The sequence below is a fragment of the Coregonus clupeaformis genome, chromosome 16 (assembly GCF_020615455.1).
Source record: "Coregonus clupeaformis isolate EN_2021a chromosome 16, ASM2061545v1, whole genome shotgun sequence".
Classification (NCBI taxonomy): Eukaryota; Metazoa; Chordata; class Actinopteri; order Salmoniformes; family Salmonidae; genus Coregonus; species Coregonus clupeaformis.
In genome coordinates this window covers 1,404,307-1,417,500 of record NC_059207.1, presented here as the reverse complement: position 1 = coordinate 1,417,500, position 13,194 = coordinate 1,404,307, and the positions used below count along the sequence as shown (strand labels likewise).

The 13,194-nt window shown below is 41.7% G+C and overlaps 1 protein-coding gene across 2 annotated transcripts in view; it reads left to right on the top strand.

The window, feature by feature from the left end:
- Positions 1-7,091, top strand: part of LOC121558130 (sodium channel protein type 2 subunit alpha-like) — a 37,067-nt gene extending 29,976 nt beyond the window's left edge. For both annotated transcript variants that reach the window (XM_045225540.1, XM_045225541.1), the window contains exons 23-27: positions 2,062-2,115; positions 2,353-2,490; positions 3,175-3,279; positions 3,463-3,733; positions 3,853-7,091. In XM_045225540.1, the coding sequence (XP_045081475.1) occupies positions 2,062-2,115; positions 2,353-2,490; positions 3,175-3,279; positions 3,463-3,733; positions 3,853-5,003 (1,719 nt within the window). In that variant the 3' untranslated portion in view covers positions 5,004-7,091. The remainder of the gene's footprint in view (positions 1-2,061; positions 2,116-2,352; positions 2,491-3,174; positions 3,280-3,462; positions 3,734-3,852) is intronic.
- The last annotated feature ends 6,103 nt before the right edge of the window (positions 7,092-13,194 follow it).

Genomic DNA, 13,194 nt, shown 5'->3' with positions numbered 1-13,194 from the left:
AAAAAAAATCCAGAAAATCACATTGTAGGATTTTTTATGAATTTATTTGCAAATTATGGTGGAAAATAAGTATTTGGTCAATAACAAAAGTTTCTCAATACTTTGTTATATACCCTTTGTTGGCAATGACACAGGTCAAACGTTTTCTGTAAGTCTTCACAAGGTTTTCACACTCTGTTGCTGGTATTTTGGCCCATTCCTCCATGCAGATCTCCTCTAGAGCAGTGATGTTTTGGGGCTGTCGCTGGGCAACACGGACTTTCAACTCCCTCCAAAGATTTTCTATGGGGTTGAGATCTGGAGACTGGCTAGGCCACTCCAGGACCTTGAAATGCTTCTTACGAAGCCACTCCTTCGTTGCCTGGGAGGTGTGTTTGGGATCATTGTCATGCTGAAAAGACCCAGCCATGTTTCATCTTCAATGCCCTTGCTGATGGAAGGAGGTTTTCACTCAAAATCTCACGATACATGGCCCCATTCATTCTTTCCTTTACACGGATCAGTCGTCCTGGTCCCTTTGCAGAAAAACAGCCCCAAAGCATGAAGTTTCCACCCCCATGCTTCACAGTAGGTATGGTGTTCTTTGGATGCAACTCAGCATTCTTTGTCCTCCAAACACGATGAGTTGAGTTTTTACCGAAAAGTTCTATTTTGGTTTCATCTGACCATATGACATTCTCCCAAACTTCAGACGGGCCTGGACATGTACTGGCTTAAGCAGGGGGACACATCTGGCAATGCAGGATTTGAGTCCCTGGCGGAGTAGTGTGTTACTGATGGTAGGCTTTGTTACTTTGGTCCCAGCTCTCTGCAGGTCATTCACTAGGTCCCCCCGTGTGGTTCTGGGATTTTTGCTCACCGTTCTTGTGATCATTTTGACCCCACAGGGTGAGATCTTGCGTGGAGCCCCAGATCGAGGGGAGATTATCAGTGGTCTTGTATGTCTTCCATTTCCTAATAATTGCTCCCACAGTTGATTTCTTCAAACCAAGCTGCTTACCTATTGCAGATTCAGTCTTCCCAGCCTGGTGCAGGTCTACAATTTTGTTTCTGGTGTCCTTTGACAGCTCTTTGGTCTTGACCATAGTGGAGTTTGGAGTGTGACTGTTTGAGGTTGTGGACAGGTGTCTTTTATACTGATAACAAGTTCAAACAGGTGCCATTAATACAGGTAACGAGTGGAGGACAGAGGAGCCTCTTAAAGAAGAAGTTACAGGTCTGTGAGAGCCAGAAATCTTGCTTGTTTGTAGGTGACCAAATACTTATTTTCCACCATAATTTGCAAATAAATTCATTAAAAATCCTACAATGTGATTTTCTGGAGAAAAAAATTCTCAATTTGTCTGTCATAGTTGACGTGTACCTATGATGAAAATGACAGGCCTCTCTCATCTTTTTAAGTGGGAGAACTTGCACAATTGGTGGCTGACTAAATACTTTTTTTCCCCACTGTAAGTGCCTTTGAACGGGGTATGGTAGTAGGTGACAGGCGCACCGGTTTGAGTGTGTCAAGAACTGCAACGCTGCTGGGTTTTTCACCCTCAACAGTTTCCCGTGTGTATCGAGAATTGTCTACCACCCGAAGGACATCCAGCCAACTTGACACAACTGTGGGAAGCATTGGTGTCAACATGGGCCAGCATCCCTGTGGAACGCTTTCGACACCTTGTAGAGTCCATGCCCCAGCAAATTGAGGCTGTTCTGAGGGCAAAAGGGGGTGCAAGTCAATATTAGGAGGGTGTCCTAATGTTTTGTACACTCAGTGTATATACAGTATGCGTGGCAGTGTTGTTTTTGACCTTTTATGCCACATTTATGCTTTTAAATCAGTGTAGAGTATTTTTTTGTTCGAGACATAGCTTAGCACCTTTCACAGAGTATTGTGACTGTTCATTTAATATTTTCTACCTGCTACCAAAATAGCTCTGCTTAACCAAAAGTAGTGGAGCGGAGCCTGACTGCAAGGCTGCAGCAAGGGAACAGGGAAGTCAGATGTAAGTAATCACTTGAGAGTGACCCCTCAGAGAGTAACTCATTCTGTTCTCTGTTCTCTGCTTCTAGGCAACGTTTAAAGGTTGGATGGACATCATGTACGCAGCTGTGGACTCTCGTAATGTAAGTGTTTCTTTGGGGCTCTGGTCATGGAGAATGGTTGACAGTTTAAAGTCAGGTTGACTCTTGTATCTAAGGTTTTGAGTTTAAATTTTTTATTGGTGTTTTTATGGCTTTCGTCAATTTTTTTTATATATATTCCCTTAGGAATGTCCCGTAAATAAGGGTTTGACTTGAATATGGTTGAATATGTGCAATGATTAGACATTTTGATGTATACCTTTCTTTTTTGTGTTTCAGGTGGAATATCAGCCCCAATATGAAGAGAACCTCTACATGTATCTCTACTTCGTCATCTTCATCATATTTGGGTCCTTCTTCACTCTTAACCTCTTCATTGGTGTCATCATTGACAACTTCAACCAACAGAAGAAAAAGATACGTATTCAGTAGTGACCAGGTGTTCGTATACATTGATAGCTCAGTGTTTATCAAACCTGCTGCTAGCTGAGAGATTATTCTGAATACAGCAGGCATATGAGTCACCCCCGCCACACACACACACACACACACACACACACACACACACACACACACACACACACACACACACACACACACACACATTCCCCTTCCAGTTGTAAATAGTGCTAACACAGTGAATGCAGTCTCCATGATACAGATACAGAGACCGAGGAGACAAGAGAAAGATAAAAAGATAAAGAAAGATCTAGGAGAAAGAGAAGAGCATAAAAAAGTGAGAGATATAGAGAGGGATGAGAAAGAGAGAGAGAGATCTGAAAAGCGTGCCTTGTCCTGAGCTAACACTGACTGAAAGAAACTTGAGAGAGAGACAGAGAGACAGACAGCAGACAGACAGACAGACAGACAGACAGACAGACAGACAGACAGACAGGCAGGCAGACAGGCAGACAGATAGAGAGACAGACAGAGAGACAGACAGACAGTGAGACAGGCAGACAGACAGACAGACAGACAGACAGACAGACAGACAGACAGACAGACAGACAGACAGACAGACAGACAGACAGAGAGAGAGAGACAGATGCTCTGGGTGTACGTGTGTTAGGTTTTTACCAGGTTTTGTGTTGTTCCCTTTACTTTGGAGGTCAGGACATCTTCATGACAGAGGAACAGAAGAAGTACTACAATGCCATGAAGAAGCTCGGCTCCAAGAAACCCCAGAAGCCTATTCCCAGGCCAACGGTTTGACGCTGATATTGACACCTATTGATATTACAATAAGCATTCAACCAAGCAGTAGCTCAATATTTAAGAATGTGTGTACTGTAAAAATTCTAATTGTCACAGTATATTTCATGATTTCTATCGCTCTCTACCTCTCTCTCTCTGTTTTTCTCTCTCCCGTCATCTATCTTTCCATTCTAGAATGCATTCCAAGGCTGTGTGTTTGACTTCGTAACGAAGCAGGCTTTTGACATTGTCATCATGATCCTCATCTGCCTCAACATGGTCACTATGATGGTGGAAGAGGACGAACAGACACCAGAGAGGGAAAAGATCCTCCACTGGATCAACTTTGTCTTTATAGTGCTCTTCACTGGGGAGTGTACGCTCAAAATGATATCCCTCCGCCATTACTACTTCACCATTGGCTGGAATGTGTTTGACTTTGTCGTTGTCATCCTTTCAATCGTAGGTAAGAACCCTGACTCTTCATAGTCGTTTGAATCTAAATGTAGCATTCAGAATGAAATGTTTGGAGTTGTAACTGAGAAAATGTATGTGTTTAATTGGTTTTTGTCTCTGTCCTTACAGGTATGTTTTTATCAGAATTGATTGAGAAGTACTTTGTTTCCCCAACGTTATTCCGAGTCATCCGACTTGCCCGAATCGGCCGCATCCTCCGTCTCATCAAGGGCGCCAAGGGCATCCGGACACTTCTGTTCGCCTTGATGATGTCACTTCCTGCCCTGTTTAACATTGGCCTCCTGCTCTTCCTGGTCATGTTCATCTACGCCATCTTCGGCATGTCCAACTTTGCCTACGTCAAGCACGAGGCGGGAATCGACGACATGTTCAACTTCGAGACGTTCGGCAACAGCATGCTCTGCCTGTTCCAGATCACCACGTCGGCGGGCTGGGACGGCCTCCTGGCGCCCATCCTCAACAAGAAGGAGCCCGACTGTGACAGCCAGATGGAGCACCCGGGCACCTTGTACCGGGGCAACTGCGGCAACCCGCCAGTGGCCATGTTCTTCTTCGTCAGCTACATCATCATCTGTTTCCTCATCGTGGTCAACATGTACATCGCCGTCATCCTGGAGAACTTCAGCGTGGCCACCGAGGAGTCGGCCGAGCCGCTGAGCGAGGACGACTTTGAGATGTTCTACGAGGTGTGGGAGCGCTTTGACCCGGACGCCACACAGTTCATTGAGTACGACAAGCTGTCGGACTTTGCAGACGCGTTGGACCCGCCGCTGCGAATGGCCAAGCCCAACCACATCCAGCTGATCAAAATGGATCTGCCCATGGTCAGCGGGGAGCGCATCCACTGCCTTGACATCCTGTTTGCCTTCACCAAGCGTGTCCTGGGAGAGGGTGAAGGCTTGGACCTACTCCGGGGCCAGATGGAGGACCGCTTCATGGCCTCCAACCCCTCCAAAGTCTCCTACGAACCCATCACCAGTACCCTGCGGCGCAAGCAGGAGGACATGTCTGCCGTGGTGATCCAGAGGTCCTTCAGGCGCTACCTGGCCCGACATGCCCTGAAGAAAGCAGCAGAGCTCTACAAGGAGCAACCTAGAGGCGGTGTGGTGTGCGAGCTGGAGGACAAGGAGGTGCTGGTGATAGGGCAGTTCGCTGACAACTCCACCTCCACAGAGAAAACGAACATGACGCCCTCCACCGCCTCACTGCCTTCGTACAACAGTGCCACAAAGACGGAAAAGGACAAATATGAGAAATAACAGAGGGAGAAAGAGAACAGAGACAAAGATCTGAGAGAGCGAAATAAATAAGCAAACAAATGGACAAATGATTAGTACTAAGACGTTTGCTTTGAAGGAAAACTTGTTTACAGTTTTGGGGGATCGATGTATGCTAAATGCTAATGTGTTGGTGAAGGGTGTGTGGTGGTGTTGGGTGCTAGGCCAAACTGACTGAGTGTAGCTAGCTAAGGCTGAGGCCAGATAGCAGGTTTGGAGCCATGTAAGGGGACTGTTTCAGAGGGTTACATATTAACAAGGCAGGGGAAGATAGCCTCTTGTTATGTATCACTGCCAGGAGTAAGTGAAAGACGGCAACTCAAAAAGCAGCTGCGAAACCGCTTGTGATTTTCTGTTGAGTGTTGTTACTATCTGACACACTTGAGTATACTGTGAAGTCGTCTGTAGCTAGTGCTGCTGCTACCACTATACATCCAGTGTCTTGAATAACGATCGCCGTGTTACTTAAGGTTCTTGCATTTTTGTATAATTTCTTTTTTTTAATGGTAAGGAATATTTTATCGTGTAATTGTGAGAATGTGTCCACTGCTTTTCACAGTTGTAAAAATGCCATGTACAGCTAAACTCAGCGACTAAACAAATCCATGTTCCAATACTAACGCCACATACGTTTTGTTACTCCCAGAACTCTTTGTGCTCAGGCAGCAGTTTTCGTGGGAATAAGCATAGATACTGTATGTGTAACCGACCGGGTTTCAAACCCAGATCTCCTGCACACCACAAGACTGTGCTAGCCCGCTGAGGTATGGTCTGAGACTTAGCTCGGGGAGCTAACCCGGGTCTTCAGGTCTCAGGCAAGGTTACTCATCACGTGAACGTAACATTATGCACAAGCTTAATTCCACAACCTATCATCGGTGACACTTGGTAAAGATGTATCTTCTATCTATATGAATTGTTATTGTTCTCCCCTTGCTGTTTCCATGGACACAGAGATCCTGAATGTATGTCAACAGATTAAATGAGAGGGATTCAATGAGAGCTTCATACAACTTCTTTCTTCATTTTCATAGACATTCATTGTCACAAAGCAATGTGTCTAACATATGTATTTCGATATCTCTCTATCTCTCTCTCCACTAACAAACTAACAAAAATATAATAAATGGAACACATTGATGGTCTTTTTCAAAAGTGTCTAACTCCATTATAATATGTGCGTATGATACCTTGCATTTATAGTTTAGCACCCGTCTAAACTGCATACTGTACTCATTGTTCATTAATAATTTTAATTTAAAACCTGATCCTTTCAACATAGTGATTTGGTTTGATTTACAGTATGGTATACTATATGATCCCACAGTATGAATAACACTTCAATTTTATGTAAGAGCACTTTTTATATTTTTATGGCCACCCCCATGGATATTATGTGAGCGTGCGCATGTGTGTGTGTGTGTGTGTGTGTGTGCGTCCGTGCGGGCACGCGTGTGTGTGTGCGTGCAAGTGTGTGTGACTGGGGTCTACAGTTGACTTGTATTACAAGTATTATAAATATAACTTTTACTGCAGATACTGTTGCTTTTTAAAGTAACGTTTAGGTTGCCATTTTTCTATAACTCGTTTTACATTCTGCACACATTGACACATGAAACACTTGTATGGTCCACATTTCTGTAGATATGAACCATAAAGCAATCGGCAGCCATTTTTCCTTCAGCTAGTATGTTAGTGAAGGGCATGCAGGTCAGGACTAGTATCACTTCATCTGCTAACATGAATGATTAAAACCTAAAAAAGAATTGTTTAAAAAAATTGTACACACCTGTTACATTTCTCTTAACATTTTCAACCTGTTATGTTCAATGGTTAGGCTATACTGTCTGTGACATGGGTTTTCAGCTATGCTCTACTAGAAAGTATGATGATTGCTGGATATTGATGGATATTTGGTTGAAGGGATCATCCATGTGGTTGAATTACATGTTACACTGAAATGTATACATTTGCAAATGTGTGACGAGTGACATTTTTGTTATAACCAAAGATGTGACCACAAAACACAAAATCAAGATTTCCAAAATAAAACCGATTTTGGAAAGCATACTTTGCACAAATAATATTTTCATTCAGATTAAACTGTTGCATTATGCAATCTATTGTTAGCATGTTAAATGGTCGATAGGCAGCAGGGAGACATAGACGAGCTGTATACAGAGGGAGAGGCTGAGATTACCTCCACCCTTACTGCCTCAAAACACTTCTGATCCTGCCGCCAGATTCTCCCCTGCTGTTGCTTGGCAACCTTACGTCACAGCTCCCCCGCTTATGATTGATCAGTAGTGTCTCCCAACTGCCTACCCACAATACCTTGTTGCGAGCAGGCATGTCCTTCCCTCCTTCCCTGCATCAGAAAAAAACAGAAGCCATGGAATACACTTGTTATACTGTAAAATATTACAGTATATGCATAGTATCAATGAACTGCCTTCATATCCCTGTGCTTTAATCCATACAAGTCCTTTGTGTGCTCAGAACCTGCTGTAGTGGGGGTCTGTTTGAGTAAATGGTAGTTTAACACACACCCATGGGCAGTGAGCCATGATATCGTCCTCATACAGGAACAGATTAGCCTGTATGAGGTTGGAAGACAGGACAGGCCCTAATCTGCCTGCCACCAAAGAGAGGACTCCCTGCAAAACAAGGTCAGTGGCTCCCCCTAGAGGTGGGGAGACACACGGCCAGTCTGAGTAGCAATTCTGGCTGATTTCAGTGTGCTTTTCAATAAACATGTTCTATGAGTGCTTGTTGACTGGCTCAAATCATGCAGTAGGCTGAAATTATGTGCTCAATTAAGTACTCAAATGATGTCATTATAGTAGGTTGTTATGTCTGTTGAACTCTTGAGAATAATTTCCATGATTACCTAACAATAGTTGCTCAGCAACAGCACAAATGTGCAATAAATAATACCCCCCCACCCACCCCCCCATAGGCAAACACAGTAAGCAAGGGAATTTTGGTTTTGTCATCAAGTTCCATTGAGTCAAACCGTACAACCTATTATCATTTATTGTATTTGTATTATTATGTAATTTTGATGAATGTAATACAGATTCTTTCAATGTTGTTGCTTAACTCCTCACTAAGCCATAATTTAGACATTATTACATCCGTTGTCAACTATCAAGTTAAGGATGCCGTCTAACGGTATAGCACAGGACTGACATCTAAATAACACCAGTAGACTGACTGATTTCACAGTCAGTTTAAAACCAACACCTTGTTCCTAATGTATTTTCTGAATATTTCTCAATTCACTACAATAACTACTTTTGAATGTATGAAAAGGAACAGAATAGTATTAGCTATAGCTGACTTTATGCTAAATAACTATACATATATCCTGGAATAATCAGTTGCTGAGACATTACAGAAATAACTCCTCAAATTCATTCCATAATGTAGAGGTCTTCAGCGCTAGACAGCAGTCTCAGATATGTGTTACCCTGGGAAACAGACACATTCCGGAGAATCCATCTCACTCTGACTCTGTCGGGGCGGACAGACAACATGGCACTGGTTTTCTCTGGGGATTTCAGAGGCTACATTTGTAACTGAAAAATGGGATTGACACAGTCTTTTTTTTAAAGAAACTATAAATTGAAATAGCCATATTTATGTTTAGGATATATATTTTGTCTTCCTTTAATAATTACAACAATACATTACATTTCTGATATGTATCATTCATCTTGACAAAATGTCAAGGTCATAATAATCCATAACCAAAATGAATGACAAGGGACACAATTATTCCATTTATTTATTCTCAAAGTCTGATGTTTGTGGAAAAGGAAAAAATGGTGGTATAAAAAAGAAGAAGAGACAAACAGAGAAAATCTATTTTGGCCCCCAGTTCTAGGCTGTCTTGATAAACAAATAGACATTCTGGAACAAAACTAAACAGAACAGGAAGTCTGTGTCCCAAATACCCTATAATGGCACTACTTCCTTGTTCAAAAGAAGTGCACTACAGTGGCTTGCGAAAGTATTCACCCCCCTTGCCATTTTTCCTATTTTGTTGCCTTACAACCTGGAATTAAAATGTTTTTTTTTGGGGGGGGGGGTTGTATCATTTGATTTACACAACATGCCTACCACTTTGAAGATGCAAAATATTTTTTCTTGTGAAACAAACAAGAAATAAGACACAAAAAAAACAGAAAACTTGAACGTGCATAACTATTCACCCCCCAAAGTCAATACTTTGTAGAGCTACCTTTTGCAGCAATTACAGCTGCAAGTCTCTTGGGGTATCTATAAGCTTGGCACATCTAGCCACTGGGATTTTTGCCCATTCTTCAAGGAAAAACTGCTCCAGCTCCTTCAAGTTGGATGGGTTCCGCTGGTGTACAGCAATCTTTAAGTCATACCACAGATTCTCAATTGGATTGAGGTCTGAGCTTTGACTAGGCCATTCCAAGACATTTAAATGTTTCCCCTTAAACCACTCGAGTGTTGATTTAGCAGTATGCTTAGGGTCATTGTCCTGCTGGAAGGTGAACCTCCCCACAGCAGGATGCTGCCACCACCATGCTTCACTGTGGGGATGGTGTTCTCGGGGTGATGAGAGGTGTTGGGTTTGTGCCAGACATAGCGTTTTCCTTGATGGCCAAAAAGCTAAATTGTAGTCTCATCTGACCAGAGTACCTTCTTCCATATGTTTGGGGAGTCTCCCACATTCCTTTTGGCAAACACCAAACGAGTTTGCTTATTATTTTCTTTAAGCAATGGCTTTTTCTGTCCACTCTTCCGTAAAGCCCAGCTCTGTGGAGTGTACGGCTTAAAGTGGACCTATGGACAGATACTCTGATCTCCACTGTGGAGCTTTGCAGCTCCTTCAGGGTTATCGTTGGTCTCTTTGTTGCCTCTCTGATTAATGCCCTCCTTGCCTGGTCCGTGATTTTTGGTGGGCGGCCCTCTCTTGGCAGGTTTGTTGGGGTGCTATATTCTTTCAATTTTTTAATAATGGATTTAATGGTGCTCCGTGGGATGTTCAAAGTTTTAGATATTTTTTTATAACCCAACCCTGATCTGTACTTCTCCACAACTTTGTCCCTGACCTGTTTGGAGAGCTCCTTGGTCTTCATGATGCCGCTTGCTTGGTGGTGCCCCTTGCTTAGTGGTGATGCAGACCCTTTCAGAACAGGTGTGTATATACTGAGATCATGTGACAGATCATGTGACACTTAGATTGCACACAGGTGGACTTTATTTAACTAATTATGTGACATTGAAGGTAATTGGTTGCACCAGATCTTATTTAGGGGCTTCATAACAAAGGGGGTGAATACATATGCACGCACCACTTTTCCATTATTTATTTTTTAGAATTGTTTGAAACAAGTTATTTTTTTCATTTCACTTAACCAATTTGGACTATTTTGTGTATGTCAATTACATGAAATCCAAATAAAAATCAATTTAAATTACAGGTTGTAATGCAACAAAATAGGAAAAACACCAAGGGGGATGAATACTTTTGCAAGGCACTGTATATATAGGGAATAACGTGCCATTTGGGACACACCCCAAAAAAAACATGAGCTCTGTGCACTTCAAGGCCTTCATGACAAAACAGACTGCTGCGAGAATAAACCACAATAAATACCCATTTTCACATTGACAGCAATATAGACTACCAGATCATATCTACAGCAGAATAGCAGAGACTGGTACAGACGTAGCTTAATTCAATATAGATCACCTGAACATGAATGCTTTGGCACCCTTAAGCTACACACACCTCATTGGCTGACGTGATAGGATGTCACAGGATGGGAGAGAGGAGAGAGAGGTCATGAGAGAGCGAGAAAGAGAGAGAGAGCGAGGACAACCATAAAGGGGCTAGATAAAGAGGCACAGAACACGTTGTGATGGAGTAGGTCCATTCCTTCCTCAATCACTCCAGTACCCCTGCACACTGTAATAACAGTACTGGCACTGTACTGACCTGTACATAAGAACTTTCTAGAACTGTATTCTCCTGTTTATTTTTTCGCATTTCATGTGTTATATTTCTTATCTATATTACTACCTTTATTGTGCATTATTGGGTAAGAGCTCGCAAGTTAAGCATTTCACTGTACTGTTTTACACCTGCTGTATCCTGTGATTGTGACAATAAAACTTGATAACAAATCATAATAGCAGCACTGAAAATACAGCTTATCTCAAGAAATTGAGCAAGATATTTAAAACTATCTGATATTACGTTGATTTTCCAAGTTTCATGGTCCTTTTGAAAATGGACCTAAATGTAGTGGTAAGGCTAGAGACGATCATAAGTCTGTGGCTCTAACTTTAGTAGCTTGGAGGATTGTCCAATCTAAAATAAAGTATAAATGTTCTTTAATTTGTTTCCTTTTGACATTCTCACTGTATATAAAAAAAAAACTACTTTCATTTTTAAATGTGGTATTTTCCTTTTAACAAAATACATGCTAAGTATTCAACATCTATGAGACAACACAAGTAAGCACGAGACCAACGCTTAAGAATTGTAGTACCTCAAAATCGTGTTGATTTGTCATCAATACTAACCACAGCATGCTCTCATTATCAAAACATACATAATATTACTATACTTTGTATAGACATAAATAAACTGCAGCTATATACATTTTCCAGTTCACTCCATATAAAAGTTATATCTACTAGGGCTGTGACTATACCAGTATCGCAATATTCTTTCCATGTAGAAAATTAAAAGATGAAACAGACCAAACTATTTGGTCCTTAAAAACCTGCTGTATGTAAATATTATGTGCTATAGCTTGGAAAATAAATACATGTGACTCTGGTTGACAACATAATGTTTGTTTCCAACATTAGGGATGTTTTCCTAAAGAAGTTAAATCTGCTTCCTGTTTCATTTCATTGCCACGCTACTAACAAGTATCGCGATACTGATATTGTCCCAGCCCTACTGTCTATTTTAGTTAATTAATTTAACTCAAATTAGATTATCTTTTCATTTCCCCATTCAACATGGTTATATTATTGATATAAGGAATACTTTTGTTTAATTCTAACTATTTCACAGCATTGTCCAATACCTGTTAGACATTCAGATCCAGGAAATGGAAACTGTGTGTGCAATGATGTGCAAAGATCCTTCTGAGGCAAAATCCCACAATTTGCCTTTGCAACCTAATCGTTCACGTTAAAGGTGCATTCATCAGGAGTTATAACAACAAACACTGTCCTTCAGGTTCTATTCAATCAAACTGGCAACCCGGTTTCTAGGATAAGTCAAAAGCAGCATTATTCCTGTACAGAAAATGAATTGATATTGACATCATGTAGTTTCACTAGAAAATGAATACTTTGGGATTTTAGCAATGAAGCCCATTATCTACTTCCCCAGTCCCAGTCAGATGAACACATGGATAACATTTTTATGTCTCTGCATCCTGCATCCAGTACGAAGGAAGTTAGAGGTAGTTTCGCAAGCCAATGCTAACTAGCGTTAGTGCAATGACTGGAATTCTATGGTCACAGCTCGCATCTGTTACCATAGACTTCCAGTCATTACGCTAACGATAGTTAGCAATTGCGCTAACGCTAGTTAGCAACTTCCTTCAAACTGCATGCAGAGACATAAAAATGGTATCCACAAGTTCATCTGGATCTGGGGAAGTAGATAAAGGTCTTCAATGCCAAAATCCTGAACTATCCCTTTAATAAAGTTGGTCAGCACATTAATCCAAATGTGCATTCTTGCTGCACAGGAATGCTAATTTGACTTATCACACGAATCAGTTTCGATTGAACTTTCCGCAAGTCTACCTGACACTATGCTAGTGACTTCAGTGTTAGTCTCTAGAATTGGTGGGTCCCTTTCATTCTCAGGTAGGAGAGAGGAAACCTCAGCCAGCCCGTTGAAAGACCCCTGGCTTTGCTGCTCCTCAGTCCCCACAGATACCTCAGACCGTGTGCTATTCTTCAGTGACAGTGTAATATCATTACCGTCTGTCTGAAAAGCAGATTGACAATTATTGTCATGAGTCTTGTCCTGTAGGCAGAACTGAGCGATTTCCCCTTAGATAGGCCAGCTGCAGAGTCAAAATTGGCTATATTGTAAAAATTCATGAAAACAAAAATGTGCTTTTTGGTCTTAACTTAAGGTTAGGGTTAGGCATTA